The sequence below is a fragment of the Zootoca vivipara genome, chromosome 6 (assembly GCF_963506605.1).
Source record: "Zootoca vivipara chromosome 6, rZooViv1.1, whole genome shotgun sequence".
Taxonomy (NCBI): domain Eukaryota; kingdom Metazoa; phylum Chordata; class Lepidosauria; order Squamata; family Lacertidae; genus Zootoca; species Zootoca vivipara.
Genome location: NC_083281.1, coordinates 16,814,219 through 16,838,239, shown reverse-complemented (window position 1 = coordinate 16,838,239; position 24,021 = coordinate 16,814,219). Strand labels below are relative to the sequence as shown.

Sequence of the window (24,021 nt, the reverse complement as noted above, 5' to 3'; positions counted from 1 at the left end):
CCATGACCAAGGCGGCTTCCTACGTTTCTGAGAATCCCAGTTGGGGAGAGTTCCTGCTGCTGCTCTTGTGGTCAGATCCTGCTTGTGGGCTTCTCCCCCTGAACGTCTGGCTGGCCACTGTGAGTAGGTATAGGATGCTGCACCGGATGGGCCACTGCCCTGATCCACCAGACAGGATCTTATGGAATCTCTAGGTCCAGAGGCAGTCTGTCTTACTTCCTACGTTTTAGGCCATCCATTAGGCCATGGTGAGAACAAGATGCTGGAAATGAGAGAGAGAGAGAACAAGATGTTGGGCTGGATGGGTCCCCTTTGGCCTGACCCAGCAGGCTCTCCTTACGTCCTGATGAAGCCTCCAGGCCAGGCGCAGTCTATCTGCCCCTTTGGGTTCTTGGGGGCATTTGGCTACTGCGAGAACCGGAGGCTGGCCCTGATCCTTGTGCCCCGATGACGCCCCTCCGCCGCCGGGGCGGGGCACTTGGGCCAGCCGCCTGTCCACCGTCTCCCCTACAGGGGCTCCCAGCCTTTCTCGCAGCGTTGTTGTTGGCAGAGTAGACTTGCGGCGGGCGGCGAGAGCAAGCGAGGCCGTCGTCGGGGCTCCTCCCGCCGGGCGCGCCCAGGGCAGCGGCTCCACCTCCCGGGGCGGAGCGCAGGCGGCGGAGCTGCCGCTGGTGCGGAGCCAGCCGGGCAGCTCGGACGCAGCAGCCCCGCGGCCGGAGGGACGGAGCGCGCGATGCGCCTCGACGTGGGAACCGCCGCTGCCACGGCACCCCCGACGACACCGGCGCCTGCCGGGCCGGCCGCGCCCCCCTGCCCCGGTCCCAGCAGCAGCAGCGGAGGCCGCGTCGGCTCCGGAGACGTCCAGGTGAGGCATCCCCTCGGCTTTTGGCTCGACGGCGCTCCTCGCTCCGGGGTCACCCTGCCTTGCTTGGTCCGGAGGACTCCGGTCCGATTTCCAGAATTGTGGTTATTCAGCTGGGATGACCTGCGTGGGCTAGATGACTCTTGGGGTCCCTAACAGCTTTCTTTCTTTCCTTCTTTCTTTCTTTCTTTCTTTCTTTCTTTCTTTCTTTCTTTCTTTCTTTCTTTCTTTCTTTCTTTCTTTCTTTCCCCTCCATTCATTTCTGGACGTTTCTCAAACGGGGAAAGAGGCTAAATATCTAAAAATGGGAGAGATCCGCCTGGGCATCAGAATCCAGAAGCTGGCCTCTTGGGCTTTTTTTCTTAAATTGCAATGGCGAACTTGCGTCCTCTTGAAATCAGTCGGGATTACTTTCGAGTAAGCACGTTCTAGGGATGTGTTAAGTGAACACTCCCCCTTGCTGTAGTAATATTTTTGAGATATGGAAGGTGCAGATTGGGCTGTCCTGGCTTATAGGGCTCTTGTGGGTTACCGAGATAACGCAAAGCACTTTGAACTCTTGCAACAAAGCCGCCGCATGCATTTAGCGTTGTCCCATTTGCCCCCCCCCCCGTCTCCTGCAATCCTGTACGGGGATCCAGGGTGCTGTACAATGGCCAAAGAGACCCACATGAAAATCCTCCTTCAGCCGGGACGCTCATCTTTGGCCAGGGCCTCTCTCTGCAAGCCTGACCTACCTCAGAGGGTTGTTGTAAAGATGAAACAGAGTGAGTGTTGAGAATCAGGTACAGGCCGGCTGTAAATGCAGTAAATGATAGATAGATACGGTACGTGTCTGCATGGTGGCAAGTCCGACTGAATCCAAAGGGGCTAGCTCTGGTGGTAGCCCTATGGTAATAATAATGTTGTTGTTGTTTAGTTGTTTAGTCGTGTCTGACTCTTCGTGACCCCATGGACCAGAGCACACCAGGCACTCCTGTCTTCCACTGCCTCCCGCAGTTTGGTCAAACTCATGTTCGTAACTTCGAGAACACTGTCCATCCATCTTGTCCTCTGTCGTCCCCTTCTCCTAGTGTCCTCCATCTTTCCCAACATCAGGGTCTTTTCCAAGGATTCTTCTCTTCTCATGAGGTGGCCAAAGTATTGGAGCCTCAGCTTCAGGATCTGTCCTTCCAGGGAGCACCCAGGGCTGATTTCCTTCAGAATGGAAAGGTTTGATCTTCTTGCAGTCCATGGGACTCTCAAGAGTCTCCTCCAGCACCATAATTCAAAAGCATCAATTCTTTGGCGATCAGCCTTCTTTAGGGTCCAGCTCTCACTTCCATACATCACTACTGGGAAAACCATAGCTTTAACTATACGGACCTTTGTCGGCAAGGTGATGTCTCTGCTTTTTAAGATGCTGTCTAGGTTTGTCATTGCTTTTCTCCCGAGAAGCGGGCGTCTTTTAATATCGTGACTGCTGTCACCATCTGCAGTGATCAAGGAGCCCAAGAAGGTGAAATCTCTCACTGCCTCCATTTCTTCCCCTTCTATTTGCCAGGAGGTAAATAATAATAATTTTATTATTTATACCCCGGCCACCTGTATGGTTTGGTCAACGCTCCTTGGCTCAAGGGAGGAGTGAGTGTCCTGGAAAACCACCCTCTACAACAGAGTGCCACCAACACCGACATGAATCTGACCAAACTGCAGTGGAAGGCAGTGGAAGACAGGAGTGCCGGGCGTGCTCTGGTCCATGGTGTCACGAAGAGTCAGACATGACTAAACGACTCAACAACAACAACAACAGGGGTCGGCAAACTAAGGCCCCCGGGCTGGATCAGGCCCACCTGGGTAGGCAAGTGCAGTAGCTGGGGCTGGGGAGTGGGGAGGAGGACTACTTGCCCCCCTCATCTCTTCTTTCAGCCCCCACCCCCCACCCCGGTGCCGCTTCTCTGGCCCGCCACAAGGTCTGAGGGACAGTGGGCCAGCCCACTGCTAAAAATTTTTGCCAACCCCTGCTCTACAAAGTGGGCCAGGAGGACAGGATGAGACTTGGCAGCCTTTTGCTAACCCTGCATTACAGGGGGTTGGACTAGATGACTCTTGGGACCCCTTCCAGCTCTATGGTCCTATGATTCCCATGGAGTAGAGGGCTCTCAATGGCCCCTAGCCAGGATGGCTCTGCCCTGCCTGCCCCCCAGTCGAAGGCAGTAAATGCTTCTGAATCCCAGTTGCTGGAAGCTGCAGGAGGAGGGGAGAGTGTTGCTCTTCTTGGGCTCGGATCCTGCTTGCGGGTTTCCCGTAATGGGCATCTGGTTGGCCCCCGTGAGACAGGAGGCAGGACTAGATGGGCCCCCTTGGCCCTGATCCAGCTGCAGCCTCTTCTGACATAGTCTACACACAGACATGGACACAAAGCGGAGAGTTTTGGTTTGCTTTGCATGCTGCAAAAGGGAAGGGAAAATGACACCAGCACGCAAATGTTTGCAGTTGCCGCTGGCTCACCTGGAAAATGTTCCTGTTGGCTCAGCGCATGGTGGGAGGTGGAGCAGAGGAGAGGAAGCTGCCTTATACTCAAATCAGGCTGCTGGTGCGTCTAGCTAAATACTGTCAGCACTGACTGGCAGCAAAGGATTTCCAGGGTTTCCGCCAGGGGACGTTCTTGCCAGGCTTACCTGGCGCTGCCAAGGATTGAACCTGGGACATTTTTCTTCTTGCCGCTCTGGCCAGCCTGCTGCTCAAGGCGCCTGCAGTGGGGGCTGCTGCTACTCCCCACCGGAAACCCATGAAAGATGTCCTCACCCCTTTTGTGGGCTTCTCTCGCTCAGGCGCAAGGGCTCACACTGCGCTGCCAAGGGCCTGCGCTTGGCCTCCTGGGCCTTGTATGGGGTGGGGGCAGGCCCTGCCAGCTGACGCTGTGCTCTTGGGCACACCCACACACCCATATAAGGTACACACTTGTAGGATGGGGCAAAGGAGCCTTCCCACTGGTCAGATCTTGCATGCTTCATAGAAATAGGAATGGTTGGCTTCTCAGTGGTAAGGATTCCTGAAACTTATTATATTTATCTGTTGCATTTATTATATCCCACCGATTTCTGCCAGGAGCTCAAAGTGGCATACACCACCCCCAACCCTGATTCCTGTGAGGTGGGTTAGGCCGAGAGGCAGGGACTGGCCCCTAGCTTGACCAGTGAGCTTGGTGGCTGAGTGGAGGGATTCGAACTCCGACCTTTCTCAGGTCACAGTCCAGCACTAACCAGTACACCAGCCAGCTGTTTCATCCTAAAAAAGCAACCTTGTGGCCACATCATCATCCTGTGGGGTAGCTTGGTGGGAGAGCATCTCTTTAGCATGCAGTGGGGTCATTTTCGCAGACCCCTGGCGTTGGAATGGGTCCTAAGGGTCATCTAGTCCAACCCCGTGTAACTCAGGAATCTTTTGCCCAATGTGGGGCTCGAACCCACAACCCTGAGATTAAGAGTCTCATGCTCTACTGACTGAGCTATATTATTAATAACAATAGTAATAATAAATTTGTACACCACCCTACTCCCACAGGTCACAGGATAAAACCACAATATAAAAACACAAAATACATAACCAAAACCAAAACAACTCAGTAACCCCCGAGGAGTCAATCCTCGCTGGCTTCCTCTCCAGGTAGAGGGAGATTCTTGCCTGAAAACCAGCCAGCATAGAAGATGCTGTGCTGGTGTTTGTGTGTTATCTCACACACACACACACACACACACACACACACACACACACACCGGACTCCTGGCTGAGCTGAGCCTTTTTAGCTGATACTTCCAGTAGAAAACACCTTGTTCTGTGTCCTTTGCAGGTGAGATGGAGCTGACAGAGAATCATGTGATGGGTGGTGTGAGGCTCTTGGTCTGGAAAGTTGGGGAAAATGTAATTAACCAAATCTAATTATAACCCAGAAGGCAGCCAAATGAGGAGCAAGCCCTTCCCCTTGGCCTTATCTTGCATTGTTCAATTTGTCCCCTTGACCCAGTTAGCGACTGACATGCAAAGTGATTTTTGTCAACCTGAGATCTGAATGCCAAAGCAAAAAACAACAACACCCCCAGCCCTTTTATTTTCTGAATCCTGGGCCTTTTGCTGTTTCTTGGCAATTTACAGTCACTCTTTCCTGTTTTTTTAACATATGTTTTTCGTAACAAAGGTCTTGGGGAGAAAAGGCAGAGAGGGAAACTTGACTCTTAACCTTATATATTTTTCCTCCTATGAAGCGAAAGCGCTTTTGGGTGAGCCAAATCAAGAGGGTTTCCCCGGCCCTGCTTGGAGTTTGAGGGAAGTATTGGTGTATTTTTTAAAACGACAACAACAACTAGTTGACAACATTGAAACTTTTTTTTAAAAAAAAGGACTGAAATTTGAAGTCTTGCACCTTTTTTCTCTCTCCCTGAAACATTTCCACATTAGCTGGCAGCTCTTGCCCCCGGGTACAAAGCAAAAAGTTTCCCTTCCCGGTGACGCTTTTTGAACTTTGGCACTTGCAGAATGAGTGTGCATGTGTGTGTGTGTTTGTGTGAACTTTTGCAGCAGCAGACTGGGGCCTTTCTCATTTAGGGGAAAGGGGGAGATTGGCCTCAGAGAGCATGGTTTCTCAAAGGATTGTTCAGAAACCTAGTTGGGATTTTGCGAATTTTTGAGAACTGCTCCTTTGACCACAGATCTCAGCTACCATAACAGAATAGGACCTGCATTGCCGGGGTTGGACTAGATGACCCTTGGTCCCTTCCACCTCTGCACTTCTGTGAATCTATAGGTTGCTGTGTTGCACAGGCCAAAGATCTCTGGTTTCTCCTTCTTTTCGTAATGTAAAATCAAAAGATACAGTGGAACTTCAGTTTACGAACACCTCGGTTTACAAATTTTCGGTTTACGAACGCCGCAGACCCATCTGGAACGGATTAATTCACTTTCCATTACTTTCAATGGGAAAGTTCACTTCAGTTTATGAACGCTTCAGTTTATAAACAGACTTCCGGAACCAATTACACCCATGCTTCGGGTTAAGTACGCTTCAGGTTGAGTACTCCGCGGACCCGTCTGGAACGGATTAATCCACTTTCCATTACTTTCAATGGGAAAGTTCACTTCAGTTTATGAACGCTTCAGTTTATGAACAGACTACCGGGACCAATTGTGTTCATAAACTGAGGCACCACTGTACAGACAAGCAAAAGCGGAAACATCAACAAAGTCACAAATGACAGAGGGTATATTTTCCAAATAGGCAGAGAAAAGTAAAAGCAGCAAAACAGATCCCAATATTTCGTGATGGGGGGGGGGAGAGAGAATATTATATAGTGTATATGAGTCTGACACATCATAAATGAAATCCCACAAACCGGTGTAGAAACATCCTGGTTCTTCCTTAGAAACACACAGTTTGTGGGTTCTTTCCTCTGCAATAGCCAGAGTCTTGCATTGAGAGATTTCAAGGTCTGCAGTGCCTTCCATTTCTGGGCCAAAGACATTCTTGCAGCGGACAGCATCCCTGGCAGAAGCTCCTTAGATGAAGTTACTGATCATCCCGAGAGGCTTGACTGGCTTAGGGTTAACACTGTTGACGTTCCTGACAGTGCCTCTGAGAACGTGCAGAGCGCATTTCTGCACCACCATGAAACCGCCACATGCGGCGGGGCAGGGTTTCTGGGTCACAATGTGGCCTCAGCGCGTCTTTCTGTGAGCAGCATCCGGACGGAATTGTTCGCTCTGCAAAGGAGGTGTTCACTTCCTGCCGCACGAATTTCCAAAGGCAGCTCCAACCTGCCGGTGATTCACTCACGCTTCTGCTCTTTGCTGGCTCTGTGCTCAGAGGCACCGAAACCAGGCCTGGCGGGGCTGGATGCAGCCTGGAACTCCGAGATGCCAGTGGGCTGACTCACTCTGCAGGAGATGGCTCACCCGCAACTGGAGATACCTGTTTTCCCAAAAAGGTTGCTGCCTTTCTCCTGGCTCTGATGCTGCCCTTTTGTGGCTTGTTTGGGCAGGAGCTGCGGGGAATCGAGGGGGACTTTCTGCTTACGCTCATTCCCAGACTGGGCATTGCGTGGATCTGGGTCTCCCGAGACTGGCAGGTGCCAACTGAGTCCAGGAGCGCCTTTCAATTGCGCATTTAAGTGTGAAAAGGACCGCATTGTTTTGCTCTTGTTTGTTCCTGTGATGGTGGTGTTGCTTGGGGCACGAATACTACTATTATTATGATCATAGCTATTTATATCCCAACCCTTTTCCTGCACCAGGGACTCAAGGCAGCTTGCACAAAATTAGAAACAACACGGTTAAAATGCAAAAGGCAAAAGACAGGTTTCATTCATTTATTTCATGAAACCTCTACGTCGCTTGATTGTAAAAAACAGGCAAACCTCGAAGCGGTTTACAAAAAGAGAAAACGGTAAAATCAAGAAAAAACATACGATGCTTTAAAACGTGCAAAAAATTAAATTAGAAAATAGATAAAAGGCAATCATTAAAAGGTAAGGAGACAGTAATAAAGTTAAAGCAATATAATAAACGAATCTATTTAAATATACTATAGCAAATAAAGCACCACAGTACTGTTAAAAGCCCTTTCCTCGAAAAACAGTCAGTCCTGTCAGAATAAAACTGTCCTCATGCTCTGGCAGTTATGGCTCATAATCCCTTCTTGTTCATAGATGGAAGCCACTGGCTGTCAGGGAGGCCCAAGGATGGATGTCTGAGTTCAGAGCAAGGCAAACTTTTGGAATTTACAACCATAAAACGCAGCAGCGACGGCAGCTCTTTTTAAAAAAAACCAGAAGTATTTGACAGAATGAGGGCTTTTTGCAGATTCCTGTGGGTTCAGAGTTTCCTGTGCATGAAAATGAGGCTTCAAAGGCCCAAAGGGAAGAATTGAGGCAGGCTGAAGCCCTTGCGGAGGAGGAGAAACCGGGCGAAAGCTTTCATTTTCCCTCTTCTGACTCTTATGAGAATCTGGTGTTCTCTGAGCATGGGCTGGAAATAAACATCTCCTGTTCCATCTGCCCCCAACCTGAGACCTCACTCGTGGCAGCAAAAATATCGGCACGTCTGTGTCATTGGAAGGGCACGTGATTCTGGGAATGAGCTGGCCATGTGCGCTAGGGGGAGATCCATTCCCCTCCCCTGCCAGAAAGAGACTGCGATGCTGGGGGCGGGTTGGGGGAATCCCTGCGGCCTCCGCTTGTATTCAGATCCACACGGCACAGATTAGACAGCTATGTTTTTCTAAACTGGCTGGGGCTGATGGGAGTTGTAGTCCAAAACGTCTGGAGGGCACCAGCTTGGCAAAGGCTGGAGCAGATATTCAAAATACAGTGTGCATTAGAAAGGTGGGTGGTGGGAAATCCCTGTATTCAAGAACTAAAGTATTTACCTATTCACAAAAGAATGGCCAAACTGGCCAGGCAATGCAATCAGTGACCATTATCAGGTGTTAAGACCCACGCCCAAATTTCTGTGATGCATGATGCTTTTGGGTGGTCTTTGGCTAAGGAGTTGGGCAAGTTCAAAAGTCTTCAAATGTTCTTGCACGCCTTTGCTTTGGGTCCTCATCTCCTTGCTAGGGGAACTCGGTCGCAACAGGAAAATAAACACCTTCCTCACATTCACTGGATCATGCCCCCACTCAGTTTTCGCTGATAACGGACTTAGGAGGACACTGAATCCCTTGATGGAGAGTTGGGCTGCAAGAGCTAACCCCAAATTTTGCTATAACAGCTGGCTTCTTGGGCTTAAGGACATAAGAGCCTGGTGGATCAAGCGCTCATGGTCCGTCTTGTCCAGCCTCCTGTCCTCACAGTGCCCAACCAGATCCCTCTATTGGAAAACCAGCAAGCGGGATCCGAGCACAAGAGGCAGAGCAGAACCATCCTGGATAGTAGCCATCAATAGTCCTCCTCCATGAATTTGCCTAATCCTCCTTTAAAGCCATTCACATTGGTGGGCATCCCTGCCTCTTGTGGGAGAGAGTTCCACAGTTTCCATAGGGAACCTTCATAAACTGCATCATCTTATAAACTTCCCTCATGTTGTCTCTTAACTCACCTTTTCTCTAAACAAATAAGTCCACTCCCCGTCGCTCTGTCACCAGTGGGGCAGGAGTTGGAACTGATGAACCTGCCAAGGCCTTATGCAGACATTGAGCTCAGTATTGCCCGCACAGGCGGGCTTTCCCAGATTTCAGACGGGGGACATTTCCTGGTCTACTTGACTGAACCTGGGGCTTCCTGCAGGAAAACAGATTATCTGCCACTGAGCTGTGGTCCTCCCCAAAGTGCCACCGGTGGATGATCTGGTTTGGGGGCCTGTGAGAGAGAAGAGGAGGGTTTGTGGGAGAGACCCACAGGGATTGATTACTTTCTCCAGCATCTGCCTTCAGGGGGACTGGGGTGGGCATGGAAATTGCAGGGTGCGAGCGGGATCTCTTTGGTTGCTGAAATGACTCACAGGATCCTGGGATTCCCCCCTCAGGTGTGGATGTGAACTACTGAAGCTAAAAATAGATCTTTCTGCCAGGTTGACCTGCTGCCTCCTGCTTTGAAAATGAAAGAAAGGAGTGTAGAATGGGCTCTTGGCTCTCATGGTGACTCAGTGTGAGCTGTGCTTGCCTCCAGCAAGTGACTGGCTTGAGAATGTGATTCAGTTTGACAACCTGGTTTCTCTCTACCGACCCCCCCCCCCTTGGAGCTCTGCCTTGGTTTGCAACAAACTCTGGCTCCTTGTGAAAATGATTAGCGTCCACCATAAGCTACAAATTGCGGGGAAGCTGTGGCGGCTTAAAGTGCTATGAGGATACTTTAAATGCCTGGTGCAGGCAGTTTCTCTGCCCCCATTTCCAACTCTTGTGTTCTGCGACTTCTAACATGTGGACTATAAGAAGGGCCTGTGCCGGATCAGGCCGAAGGGGACCCCATATAGCCCGGAAACCTGTTTCCACAGTGGCTGGCTAGCTACCAGTACCCGTTGTGGGAAGCCTGCAAGCAGGATCTGAGCACAGGATCTCTGTTCCAACTGGGGAGCTGGTGACTTTGGGTAGCCCTCTCCTCCATGAATGCATCCCATCCCATCCTCTTTTAAAGCACCCCAGGCTGGTGGTCCTCACTGCCTCCTGTGGGAGGGAGTTCCACATTTTAACTCTGCACTGCATGAAGAAGTCCTTTCCTTTTATCTGTCCTGAATCTTCTCCGCATTCAGCTTTACAAGGGAGGAAAACTTTTCTCCATCCGCTTTCTATTGTGCTGCCTTTCACCTGCATTTTCTTTAAAGCGTCCCAAACGCTGCCACCTTCCTTTCATAGGGGAGTTGTGACTTTCCCTTCATCCTTTCGGCTGCACTTTTCTGAACCTTTTCCAGCTCTGCAAGAGCCAGTCAACTGCAACCAACCAGCGTTCAAAACTCCCATTGTTCTAGGCGCATTTTGTGACAAGGAATTTCATTCGCTCAAGCAGTTTCTGAGCTCTGGGTGCAGTACTGAGCCTAAGATTTCAGATTAAAGCTGCCACTGCTGGAAGGAGGAAAGGAGGACCTTTTTTCTGCCTATCCCCTTCCAGCCTCTCTCTGAAGACTGGAGAAGAGACCCTCTTAAGAATATTAGGGGGGTGGGAAGGGGAAGGACTAGACCAGGCATCCCCAAACTTCGGCCCTCCAGATGTTTTGGACTACAATTCCCATCTTCCCCGACCACTGGTCCTGTTAGCTAGGGATCATGGGAGTTGTAGGCCAAAAGATCTGGAGGGCCGCAGTTTGGGGATGCCTGGACTAGACCATGTGAAAAATGAACATAAGATTTTAGTTCATTCATTTTCAGCTTTGTATTCTTCTTATAAAAAAGCATGCCTAGGCATTCCGTTCTTGCGCCAATCACCTCTGTTTAAGGTGTCATTTGGCTCCTAGCTTTCATATCTCAGTTCATAACACTGCAACCAACCACGCCTTGGGCCCTGTGAGCTCTCGCTACACCAGCAAAAATAAGACACCTATCCACGTGACAATGACAAAAAAAAGAAACTTCACTCATATACTATGTAAGGAATGGTTACAGGTAGGTAGCCGTGTTGGTCTGGGTCGAAGTAAAATAAAAAAATTCCTTCAGTAGCACCTTAAAGACCAACTAAGTTTTTATTTTGGTATGAGCGAAAGCTCATACCAAAATAAAAACTTAGTTGGTCTTTAAGGTGCTACTGAAGGAATTTTTTTATGTAAGGAATGAAAGTCTACTGTCTCCCTCACCTCCTCCCTTCGGCCCTTTCCCCTTTCCTCCCTATTCTCCCCCCCCCCACTTCTCCGTCCCCCTCACCCCCACATTGCCTCAAACTGACTGTAGGTGTCCCAAAAATGTCTTAAAATGGACTAGTTACAGTTACCAGTAGGTAGCCGTGTTGGTCTGCGGTAGTAAATAAAAAATAAAAAAAATTCTTCCAGTAGCACCTTAGAGACCAACTAAGTTTGCCATTGGTCTGAGCTTTCAGGTATCTGAAGAAGTGTGCATGCACATGAAAGCTCATACCAATGACAAACTTAGTTGGTCTCTAAGGTGCTAATGGAAGGATTTTTTTTATTTTGTTTAAACGGACTGTAATTGACCTGCAGGAAGGATTCTACGATTTGAAAACAGAGACACTGAATGTACTTTTGTTACTTACGGATTTATTTATTTATTTTTTAAAAAAACATTTAAACAAAAAATACTTCTGGCAGTGCCATTCTGCTGGGGGCAAGTTGCATCTTGGCTTGGAGTCCGGGAAAACCTGCTCTCTGCTTGGCCACCTGGCCTCTGAAGGCCCTGGCTGACTCCATTTGCAAAAGCTGAGGCTGCTGAACATACTATTGAGCTGGGCTTTTGTTTAGGGAGTTTGAGTGAATATTGATATCCATGTTTGGTTTCTTTATTTTCGATCTTCTGAGGATTTATGTGGATTTCCCCCCAACTGGATTGTGTACCTTTTGATGTTCATATTGTTTTCAACTGCTTTTGTCATGTTTGTGATGACATCACCTAGAATCCTAGAGTTGGAAGGGACTCCTAGAATCCTAGAATTAATGTAGAGTTGGAAGGGACCCCGGGACCCCGAGAGTCATCTAGTCCAACCCCCATGATGCAGGGATCTCAACTAAACCACCCATGACAGATGACCATCCAAAAATTGTCAATTTTTTTTATGTTGCAAGCTGCCCTTGAGCATGGCTCTAGCTTTGGAAAGGCGGCACACAAAACAACGGACGGATTGCGAGGCAAGTGGAGTGTGTGTTTGGGTGCAGCTCTGCCCCGGCTTCCCCTTTGCTCCCATCCTGGACAGGTTCCCTTGCGCAACCGCTGCCGCCTTGCGCACAGGACGCGCGCGCAACAGCTCTTTCTCTCTCTCTCTTCGCTTTCGCTGTCATGGAAAAATCGGCCGCAAGATTCCCCCGTTGCCAGGCAACGTGATGGGATCAGCATCATCAGCACCAAATGCCCCGCCCAGCGCGGGAGGGGAAGGGGCGGGGCGAGGAGGAGCGGAGAGCATAAAAGGGCCCCACGCGCCGCCTGAGCGCAGAGGACTATGCGGACGCTTCCTCTGGCGCACGAGCTGCGCGCACGTCTGGATGCGGCTGTGGGCCTCGCGGGGGCTATGAGAAAGCTGGACCGGAGCGCCTGCAGGGTGAGGCTTTTCCTCTGCAATATTGAGGTTCAGGTAGGGTGGGGGTTGGAAGCAAGGAGCTGGGCGCGGTGGAGCACGCTCTGCACGTGTCCAGGGGGCATGTTCATGCCCTGCGACTAGACGCCAGGACTGGGGGAGTCCTTTTTCCCGAAGCCATCGGTGACCCTTTTAAATGCGCGCGGGTTTTTGTGTTGCAAAGCGCCTTGGGATCTTCGGAGGGAGGCGGGATATCTGTTTGCAAGCGGTCTTAACCACGTTGCAGCCACGCTTAGCGGCTCAGCTGTGCTGCTGGCGAGGTCACCCGGTTCCAGCGAAGTCTTCCTCAGAGCTACGCGCAGGATTTTACCGGGGCCCGTTAAGTGCCAGGGATCTGGTTGGAGTCAGTCGTGCCGGTGCAATTGGAGGAGTCTACTCGGAGTAGGGCTCAGCGCCGTGCCTCCGGCCAGGCAGAGTGCTGGATGCAAGCCTTCAGGAAGGGGTGGAGCATCCAAGCGCCCCCCCCCCCCATGTGAAGTGCAAGCGAAGAGTTTTGCCGCGGAGGGCGTCTAAAAAGTGTTGTGTGCCCCCCCCCCAGCCCCTCGACTTTCAGTGGTTCTCATTTGGGTCAGTCTCTCTAACCTTCCTCACCAGGTTGTTGTGAGGATAAAGTTGTTGTTAATTAGATTTGTACACCATAAGATCTAAGGGCGGCTCACAGAATAAAAACGGAGAGGGTGGGATAGCTTGTGTGCCCCTTTGAGCTCCTTGGAGAAAAGGCGGAATAAAAGTGTAAGGAGGACTTGTGAATCTGTCTGCAGAGCTTCTGCTGCCTTTGTTTTCCATCCTTTAATAGTCGATGATGTTTTGGGGTGAGCCAACATGGGGCTGGGGGGGGGACTGCGGGTGGGGCTTCTTCCTACTGGAGCATGAACCTAGCAGGCCTCTGAACCTGAAAAGTGCTACTACCCTGGCATGCCTCGGTTTCCCCTGTGAGAAATGCATTGCTGACATTTCCTCCATTGCAGGGGGCTGGACTAGATGTCCCTTGAGTTCCCTTCCCACTTTACAGTTGTGGGATTCTGTGGGGTGGGAGGGAGGGAGGGAAGAGTACAGGCTCTACTCACACCGCTGACTGTTTACAAAAGGCAGGTGGAAAACTTGGCATCAGCCGCTCCGGGCGCTGCGCCCGCAGGCAGTGCCAACCAGCCCAACCTGTCAAGGCAGGTGGAACTGGTGAGGTTTCTGCTGTTGCCATTTCCCATGAAGATCTCTCCCGTGCTCTTTTTCCCATCGTGCCTGGGGGGCAGTTGGAAGCAGATCTTGGAAAGACAGAGAGAGAGGGCAAAAGGGCAGCCTGGGCGTGGAACAGGTTTAGGGGGAGTGGCGAGGGTGGCAGGCTATGGCTGCGTCACTTGCCTACCCAAGGTCACTTTGCAAGAAGGCACAAAGGCTTTGAACCCCTGGGCTGGGTATTATTAATAAAATTATCATCATCATCATTATAGTATCCTGGAAGCTGGAAACTTTTCCCCAAGTCCCAGTTGCATGGGTTCTGACTGGATCCTTGGTGACAAACCAGAAAGCACTCTGTATGCGCTCAGAAGCACCCTGTCTGTATGCATTGGGATTTGAGCCCCGGCATGTAGTGGAAAAGGAAGTTGCAGAGCTGGAAGAGGGTCAGCCCAAGGGCAACCGAAATGATAGAGAGAATGCAGCAACTGCCCTGTGAGGCAAGGTTGCCACATTTGGGGCTGTTTAGCTGAGAGAAAGAGCGAGTCAGAGGAGGAAAGAGAAGTGGAAAAATTATTCATGGCCCAGAGAAAGTGGACCGAGAGGAGTGTTTCTCCCTCCATCGTAACAAGGGGACTTGTGGGCATCCAGTGAATGCTGGAAGATTCAGGGCAGCTAAAAGGAAGGCGTTCCTAAGGCAGCACAGAGGTAAACTGTGTAACTCCCTCCCACAGGAGACCGTGATGGCCACCAGCCTAGATGGCTTTAAAAGGGGATTGGACAAATTCATGGATAATTATGGGACGCAGCTATCAGTTGCTACCAGCCACAATGGCTGTGTATGTCATCCACTGCCAGAGGCGGTAAATGCCTCAGATCGCCAATTGCTGGACAGCAGAAATGTTGTGCTCAGGTCCTGCTTCTCCCTGGGGCATCTGGGTGGCCACTGTGGGAACAGGAGGCTAGACTTGGATGAGCCCTTGGCCTGATCCAGCAGGCAGGCTCCTCTTAGGCTCCTGTGGAACCTCCAGGTCCAGAGGCAGTCTATCTAGATTCCTAGTTTATTTGGGGGTATTTGGCCCCTGTGGCAAGAAAGTGCTGGACTAGATGCGCCCCCGTTGGCTTCATCCAGCAGCCGGGCTCTTCTGGTGTTCTTGCGCTTCCCTCTTTCTCTCTCTTGGGATTTGGGACCTTCAGATCCCCGAGGAAAACCAGCAAGCAGGATCGAAGCACAAGAACAACACTGTCCCTCTCTGCATTTTCCAGCATCTGGCCTTCAGAAGCATGGCTGCCTCCGACTGTGGAGGCAGAGCAGAGGCATCCTGGCTAGGAGCTTTCTCCAGCCGCCTTGTCCTCCATGAATTTGCCCAGTCCGAGTTCACACAGGATGGTAGAGTTGGAAGGGACCCTTGGGGGTCTCTAGTCCAACCCCCTGCTTAAATACTTCCAGGGGTTTGAAGCCACCCAGGTTGGTAGCTGTCACTGCCCTCCTGAAGCAACGAGTTCCATAGCTGAACTGTAGGCTCTAGGCCAGGCATCCCGAAACTGTGGCCCTCCAGATGTTTTGGCCTACAACTCCCATGATCCCTAGCTAACAGGACCATTGGTCAGGGATGATGGGAATTGTAGTCCAAAACATCTGGAGGGCCGAAGTTTGGGGATGCCTGCTCTAGGCGATTTGCACTACGGTTCCCATGGACGGGAATTGTAGTCCAAAGCATCTGGCAGGTGCCGGGTTGGAGAAGATGGCAGAAGGGCATGGATTGGTTTTGTATTTTCATTTTTTATTTTTCTGTTGTGAAACCACCCTGGTATCTTCAACAACAGCAGCAACAACAACAACAACAACAAATATAATAATAATAATAATAATAATAATAATAATAATAATAATAATCAGTGGTGGTGGGGACTAGTTCAGGAGTTGGAGCCAAGACCCCTGGCCCCCTCTCCCTTGGCCCCTTCTTATAAACTTGGCAGTGGCTCAGCCCTGCCAATTTCAAAGTGCGAAAAACCAAGGGTGCTTCTGAGCATATGCAGAGTGCCACTCACTACCATCCTGAGCAAGTCTTCCTTGTCTCACCTGGGCAATAAGGCTTGGCCTTTTGGCAGATGTCAAGTCATTTTTTTGCCGCCGCTGCCACCAGGCTGCTCTTTACTTTTCAGCTGTGGCAAATTGAGCAACCCCCCTTGTTGCCTCCTGCTCACAGTGGAAACTCTGTCGTGCTGCGGTTAGCGATGCGGGAGGAAGAGGGAGGTTTTTCCGCTGAGCTGAGGTGCAACTGGATAGAGTCAGAGCACAGTGGATCTCTGCTTGTGATTTGGGATGTGTGTGTGGAAGTAGGAGTGCTGTGGCCTGCCTGGGTTGGGGGCTGCGACTGAAGAAGGGGCTCCATATGCCTTCGTTTCATTTGTCAGGCTCTGCTCAAGGTTCCTTCAAGTGCAAGGCATGAGAGAGAGAGAGAGAGAGAGAGAGAGAGAGAGAGAGAGAGAGAGAGAGAGAGAGAGAACTAGGAGAGTCATAGAGTTGTTAGGACCCCTAGAGTCATCTAGTCCACCCCCTGCAAAAGCAGAATAAAGAGGCAGGGTTCCTTCAGTGGTGGCCTCCAGGCTTTGTGCAGGATGCCTATACCAGCCCCTTTTGGCTTTTTGCAGTTTCAATCAGGCCAGTGGTTCGCAGACTTCTTTGGGGGGGCACCCCACCCCCTCGGTTCCATAAACTCCTTCCATAAACCCCTTCCTGACCCTATGGAAAGCATTATTCAGAACAGCGATTTGCATGGCCTTCTTAGGAAGATAAGAATGCCATAAAATCCAAGACAAGACGGTTACAATTAATTGCGCATGTATTCAAAATTCAGTCAAAACTATTTGGTTCAATTACTTGGGTTGTTATGTATTTTGTGTTCTTTATGTCGTGAACTGCCCTGTGATCTTTGGATGTATGCAAATTTAATAAACAAAAACAAAAGCAAAACTGAGAGCCCCCAGGTAATGACTCCTCTGCAGGCTGTGGGGCTCTCCCCCCCCCCCCCCGGTGAATTCCAGTTCTGCTTTTGGAAATATGGGGTCTGATTGGGTTTCACAAATAAACGGAGAACACAGGCAGGGAAGGCCGGCTGTGGGCTGCATTCCCCCCCCCCCCAAGCAGTCTGACCTGGCCTTTCTTCAGACAGCTTCCTCTGTGCCCACCACTGTCTTAGTTCTGAAGATTGTAGGCCCCTCAGGGCAGACCTCCACCTCAACTTTGTTTTGTACATTGCACACAGACGGTTGCTGGAGAAATAAATGCTGGTTTATTTGGTGGAGGTGTGGCGGCCGCATTTCTGCTTGCAGTTCAGTTCTGCTTATCTGGCTGCCCCAGCTGTCTCCATCTCAACCTGCCAGATCCACTGCTATCCCTCAAAGTGGGGGGGGGTTGGATTTGGGGATTTCTCTTTCTCTTTTTGCTTCTTATTATATATCTACAGGTGAAACTTGGAAAATTAGAATATTGTCGAAAAGTGCATTTATTTCAGTAATGCAACTTATTATTTTTTATTTTAATTTTTGCAAATGCTTTCTTTTGGAAATTCCACAGTAATAAAACAAATAGTTACAATAATACAAAAATAAACATCACTATTACATTTCATTAATTCATTAATTACATTACAGTACATTTATAATTACGGACCCAGGTGGCGCCACAGAGTCTGGGGCTTGCTGATCAGAAGGTCGGCGGTTCGAATCCCTGCAATGGGGTGAGCTCCTGTTGCTCGGTCCCAGCTCCTGCCCACCTAGCAGTTTGAAAGCCCTAACCCTAACCCTAATCTATACAGTCCATATTATTTTCACAATGCAAAAATACAGGAAGATACAGCAATAAGACAACCCCTGCTACCTGATGCAAGGAATAAAGAGCTTAATATACAGTAGCACCACAGGTCACACCCTAGTCAACCAAGGCTCTGTTCTGCAGAGTACACGCAAGTACTAGGTATGTTGTATGTTTGTTTTATTGTCTTATTGCTGTATCTTCCTGTATTTTTGCGTTGTGAAAATAATATGGACTGTATAGATTCGTGTCCATGCCGGCTATTGACCTGATTATAATGTATGATTTATAGTTGAAGAAGCATTAACCGAAACAGATGATTACCCTGGATCACTGTCTGATTTATGGTTAACTACAGATTAAAACAGTTATTTTTTGCCCAAGAACTGGTCGACGTGTTGCCTCCTTTTCTCAGCATTTTGACTTTAATTTGCAACACAGGGGTTGTTTTATTAGCAGTGGCATCTGCTTAAGCAGCACAGGGCGCAATGACAAGTGGAAAGGGTCACAGTTCTCCCCCCCCCCAGATTGCCCCCAAAGGGCCCTAATTCTCCTGTGTGTCCTGGGAGGCTCATGGTGCTTTTCCTCTGCTTTGCAGAACAAGCCCTGGAAGAAGCTGAGGAACATGGTGCAATGGTCGCCCTGTGTGGTCTCTTTCCGCAAGCGCTACCCCTGGGTCCAGCTGGCAGGCCATGCAGGTAACTCTGGGGTTGGAGGGGGGAGGCTGGTTTGGGTGGGAGGTCCTGTGGGGGAGCATGTGTACAATTGTGGCTGGGTCTCCAGGACAAATTCACGGAGGGAGATATTGATGGCTGCTATTGATTGGGGCAACTGGTCAGAGCCGGGTGATGGACTTGATGGGGTGAGGGCCTGATCCTGCAGGCTCTTACATCCTTACTGCTCAGATTATTCACTGGGCAAAGATTTAAGAGAGCAAGGAGAGTCGTGCTGGATCCGACCAAAGGGGAGCCATCCAGGCCAGCCTGTTTTGCTCACAGGGGCTTACCAGATGCCCACTATGGGGACCTCGCCAGCAGGATCAGAGCACAGGAGTAGATCTCCCCTCCCGGGGTTCCCAGCAACTGGTGCTCAGAAGCGCGGCTGCCTCTGGCTGTGGAGGCAGAGCTATTCTGGCTAGGAGCCATCCAAAGCCCTCTCCTCCTCCCTGAACTTGTCCAACCCTCTTTTTCAAAGCTATCCAAGTCACAGAATCGAGGGTCATCTAGTCCAGACCCCTGCAATGCAGGGAAAGGCAGCCATTCCTGCCTCTTGTGGCAGTGAGTTCCATAGCTCGCCTGCCTTTTCTCCAAACTAGAAAAGCCATTTTTCTTCTTTCTCCAGCCCCTCCATCATCTCAGTTGCCCTTTTCTGAATTCTGCACTTCTGGAGCAGAGGTGACCAGGACCGCACATTTGCATTGTGACACCAGCTTTCAATTTCTTTCCCAATGCTCTGTTGGTGGCGGCTGCAAGCATCTCCTGCCCCCTCCCCAACTCTTATTGATACCTCGTCTCTTCTCTCCCGCAGGCAACTTCAGGGCCGGGGATTTTGGCCGCATCCTGAAGAAGTACTGCCCCAGCGAGCAGCAATGCATGGAGCACCTGGTCTGTGACACGCTGCAGCCCTACGTCCCGGCTTATTATGGGGTGGTGGAGCGCGATGGAGAGACCTACATCCAGATGGAGGACCTGCTGTCTGGCTTCAACGCGCCCTCCATCATGGACTGCAAGATGGGAGTTAGGTGAGCCCTTCAAGCCACCTGGGGGGAGGGGGTACCAGGAGGTCATCCAGCCTGACCCCGATCTGGAGACGCTGCGTCAAGATGGGCGCCTGACCCTGTGCTTCTCTTCCCTCCCCGGTGCAGGACGTACCTCGAGGAGGAGCTGGAGAAGGCAAGGCAGCAGCCCTGTCCGCGCAGAGACATGTACGACAAGATGGTGGCCGTGGACCCGGCGGCTCCCACGGCGGAAGAGCATGCGCAGAGCGCCGTCCTGAAGCCCCGCTACATGCAGTGGAGGGAGACCCTCAGCTCCACCACCACGCTCGGCTTCCGCATCGAAGGCATCAAGGTGAGCGGCCGCAGGGAGGGGCACTCTTGGGGGCTACTAGCCACTGTAGGAAGGGAGAGCTGCTCTGGTGCACGGATCCTGCCCAGGGCATCTAGTTGGCCCCTTTGAGAAGAGGAGGCCGGACTAGATGTGCCACTTTTGGCCTCACCCAGCAGCCCAGGCTCTTTTTTATGGTCTTACAGAGCCTCCAGCTCTAGGAGCAGTCTATCACGATTCCTAGGTTCTTATGGGGATCTGGCCATTGTGAGGACGGGATGCAGGACTAGATGGGCCATTGGCCTCATCCAGCTGTCTCTTCTTACGCTCTTATGATTTTGATGGGGGGAGGGTCCCGTTTCTGAAGCTGCCAGGGCTATTCGTCATAATGCACCAACGTTTGCGTTTGAATCGATTCAGCCTCAAAACAAACCGACACAGCTTTGTCCTCGCAGCCTTTTAAAAATTAATTCTCCATAGCCACTGGGAAAGCACAGAGGTGGAGCCTCTAAGCCCCTTTGGCTCTGCTCATCGTTGGATCCTGCAGACGCAGCGCTGGTTTTTGAGGCTGCCTCATTTCCCGATAGTCTGAATTTGTGTGTCTTTCTCTTTCCAAGAAAGCAGACGGCACCTGCAACACCAGCTTCAAGAAGACCCGCCAGCCGGAGCAGGTGACACAGGCCTTCTGGGACTTTGTGGACGGAGACAGGAGAGTCCTGGTAAGGGTCCGGATTCTGCCCGAGGGCACTAAGCCCTTTGTAGGGAGGGGGCCCCATTTGACACTTTCCACACTTTTCCTTAACATGCTGCTTTTAAGATAACCGTGGCCCCCTGCCCACTTTTGGGAAAAGGCAGCCCATTTCCTCCTGGGTCTTCCTGGCACCTGCCCCAGTTATGGCTCCGGGAAGGCCATAGAATTTGGGAAGGGACCATCATATCTCCTTTCACGTCTTCCCTTTCTCTTTCCCCAGACCAGCTACCTGGAGCGGCTGCAGGAAGTCAGGCTGGCACTCGAACAGTCCGAGTTCTTCAAGACGCACGAGGTGGGTCTCCTTCCGTGGGACGGGGGGGGGGAACTTCTGGACCCATCTGGTGGGCTGCTTGCTGTAGGGAATTTGGGTGCTTGCCTTTGGGGCCCCTTCCTCTTATTCCTCCGCCAAGCAGGAGCTAGGGTGCTCTATCATCTCGTTTTCGCTTTCTGTTTGTATGCTGCCTTTCTAAGGTTAAAAAAAAGGTAAAGGTGGTTTGCAAGCTGAAGAAACGGCAGGATGCGCAAGGAAGATCGCACGTCAGTCTGATCCAATGCAAACAAGCCTTAATCTAAAAACAAAGGCTTAAAACAAACGACTTATATCGATAAATATTCTCCAATCCATTAGGACAGTATACAATAAAAGTAACTTTCAGGATCTTGGCACATAATTTGCTCACAACAATTGCAATAGGTAGATCACTGCCAGTTTTTTTTTTATAGTGGGAGTAGGTTGCCCTATCGCGTCCGCCAATAGGGCCAGACGGCCTGCCAGTCACCCCGGTGACTATAGTGGGAGTAGATTGCAGTCTCTTGCGAGTTGGATGTGCCTGCAATAGACCATCGCTAAGTTATAATCGATAAAAATAACAGCAAAGTTGCAATGCCAGGACACATAAGAAACCCTGTGTAAACCAAGCTTCTTTGCTTTACACATCCCCCTGCCAGCAAACCCACTTTGGAATCCCGGATCTGCGTTGACGAATATTATATTTATTTCATGAAACCTATACACCTCTTTGATTGTACCCCACAAAGAGTTTAAAAAAAGATTCAGATTCACACCAGCATTTCTCAGCGCCTGGGTAGCAGAGCTGGCCGATACCTGCTTTTCAACATTGCGATATATCACCAGCTAAACATCGTGATGTGCCCGATATCTGAAATAAGGATGGAGCTGTGTAGAGGCATTGGCTGGCTTCAGTTTTCCCCACATTGTTATTTTTGCATAGCAGACACACACATCATGATTCACAGTATATTGCCAGGTCACAAAAACTCTGAATCCGAGATCACGACTTGAACTTCACACTGGTTTTGGACAATATACATCGCCTAGCCTTACTGGGCTGAAGCAAGGATGCTTTTAGCAGGCACTGAAAGGCACGGTCATTCGTGTTCTCTTTTTCTCTCTCCCTTTCTCTCTCCCAGGTGGTGGGCAGCTCTCTTCTCTTTGTCCACGACCAGACGGGCCTGGCGCGGGTGTGGATGATCGACTTTGGCAAGACGGTGCCGCTGCCCGAGAAGCAGACTCTGACTCACCGCCTGCCCTGGCAGGAGGGCAACCGGGAGGATGGATACCTCTGGGGCCTGGACAACCTCATCGCCATCTTGGAGAGGATGCTGGGGGAGTGAGCCAGGAAGATGCAGCCGACACGTCGAGACGGGGGGCTGCCTTGTGCCCCCGGGACTCTGCCGTTTAATTTATTCAGCCAGATATGCTACTGCAACCAGGGGGATACAAGGCCTGGGGTAGAACTGGAAGAGCCCCAGGGGGCCTTTTGGAAGGGGCCGGCTGGTTTTTGCACCGCAAAGTTTATTTATTGGCGTGACGGATGTGGTGTAAACCACCACCCCCCCGCCCCGACTGCTGTCCTGCACGTGGTGGACAGTAAAGACTTCCGTGGGCCAAGACAGCTCACCAGAGGTGTTTGAACTGAGTTTGGGGGCGTGGGTTTATTGGAGTGCCTGGTTTAGGGTCAAGACTTTGAACCACAGTGCTGGTTGTGCCTGTTTCCCAGATGTCTGGAGAGACCAAGTTGGAGGCGGGGCTTGCATCTGCTCCTCCTCCCCAAAATAAGCTCCGCCCACACCTGAGCCACAGCCTGGGGGCATTGGTCAAGCGAAATACTTGTGTTTCTCTTCAGGGTTTGGGGAGTATAGAGAAAGTTGTGTCTTCCCTCTGCTTTGACCGTTAACTTTCCTGGCGTCCAGATAACTTAACTCTGCCAAGACAAACAGGAGCAGTTTGTTGCTTTTACAATCTGTTGCACCAAAGCGGTTGGGGGAGAACACCTTCCCCAATTGCTGCAGAAATGGTAGAGTTCCACTGCCCCCCAAATTGCCAGGCTGCCTATTTTTTTGGGTGCTGAATTTGGGTTAGTTTTAACAAGCAGAACCCAGAGGGTAGGATCTCCCTGGGTGTGTTTGTGTGTGTAGTTTTTTTTATAATGGTGGTTGGGAGGGGACAGTGGCTGTCCTTCGTCCCGCTAGAGAAGGGAGCCGCTCCTCTGTATTTGAATGTATGTGTTTCTGTAAATTTTTGTACGCAAAAAAGTTTTTCTTTTTTTAAGGGACATAAATAACTACAAGCAATGTGCTGTTGCGTCTTAACTTTCTTTCAAGGTTGGATAATGAGAGAGAGAATGAAATGAATCTTCAAAAGATTCTGGCTTAGCCTTTACCAAAGTGTTGATTGTTTAGGAGGGACCAGATTCCTCCCTCCCCAGCCCATGGTGAAAGAAGCCCACCTGTCCCCATGCACTTCTTAGAACCACAGAATTGGAAGGGGCCATCCAGCCCAGCCCCATTTGCTTTTGCTCCTGGCCCCCTATTTTTCATCTACACGTGCACAGATGAGAGTGCGGCTTTAGAGGCTGTGACCCACAGAGAAGAGGGCTGGAAGACTGCCCAGCAGAGACGGAGAGGCATGACAGGCAAGACCCCCACCCCAATTTGCATGAGGATCTACAAGGCTTTCCCCCAAAACCTGCACAGCGAGACAGCCTTCGTGACAGAGATCTGTTTGTGAGGGTTCAAAGGTCCCAGCAGGGAGGGACCGGCAGACGACTGTCACCCTGGAAATCCTAGCCTGCGTGCAACAAGGAAAGGGGAGCTATTTTGGGAGCAGGACACAAAGACTGCTCCATTTCCCGTTGCCACAACCAGAGACCCTCCCCAGGAAGGGGTGCGGAGCAGGAGAGGGAGATGGAAATAGCATGGGGTGGGGCAGGCTGTGCTTTGTGTCAAAGGACCCCATGGACCCTGAACGCTGCTCCTTCTGGGCCCCAGAGCACCCCCAAAGCCAGCAGTCTGCTTGGAGTGTTTCACCCTCAAAAACGGGCAACCACTCTGCACCTTGGGGCAAATCCTTCCACGCAGAGATATCTCGAGGCACAAAACTACAATTCCGTTGCTGTTTTTCTTTTAATTTTCGAAAGCGCTTTCAAACAACCTCCAACTCGGAACAGGCATGCAGCCGTGGGGAGCAGGGAACCATTTGCAGAGGTGGGGAAACTGAGGCCGAGAGGGGTGACTCACCCAAGGGCTGGCCAGACACACACTCCCTAGCAGAGGCATGACTGGACCCAACATTTCCTCCCCTTCTCTCTGTTGGACGCACATTCCCTCAAAATCAGTTTTGGCAATGCAGCTAGATGTAGAATACACTCCCG

General features: G+C 50.8%; 2 protein-coding genes across 3 annotated transcripts in view; both read left to right on the top strand.

Annotated features, from left to right (window-relative positions):
- Nucleotides 1-24,021, top strand: part of EGLN2 (egl-9 family hypoxia inducible factor 2) — a 189,675-nt gene that overhangs the window by 99,158 nt on the left and 66,496 nt on the right. The gene's annotated exons all lie outside the window — the stretch shown is intronic.
- On the top strand, nt 726-22,942 carry ITPKC (inositol-trisphosphate 3-kinase C). 2 transcript variants are annotated; one of them, XM_035120300.2, is made up of 7 exons: nt 726-865; nt 18,150-18,249; nt 19,079-19,292; nt 19,416-19,620; nt 20,214-20,315; nt 20,568-20,639; nt 21,779-22,942. In XM_035120300.2, the coding sequence occupies exons 1-7, from the start codon at nt 734-736 to the stop codon at nt 21,980-21,982; spliced, it is 1,029 nt and encodes a 342-aa protein (XP_034976191.2). In that variant the 5' UTR covers nt 726-733; the 3' UTR covers nt 21,983-22,942. The 2 variants fall into 2 exon arrangements, with proteins under 2 accessions (XP_034976191.2, XP_034976190.2); XM_035120299.2 differs by lacking the exon at nt 726-865 and adding an exon at nt 12,431-12,525.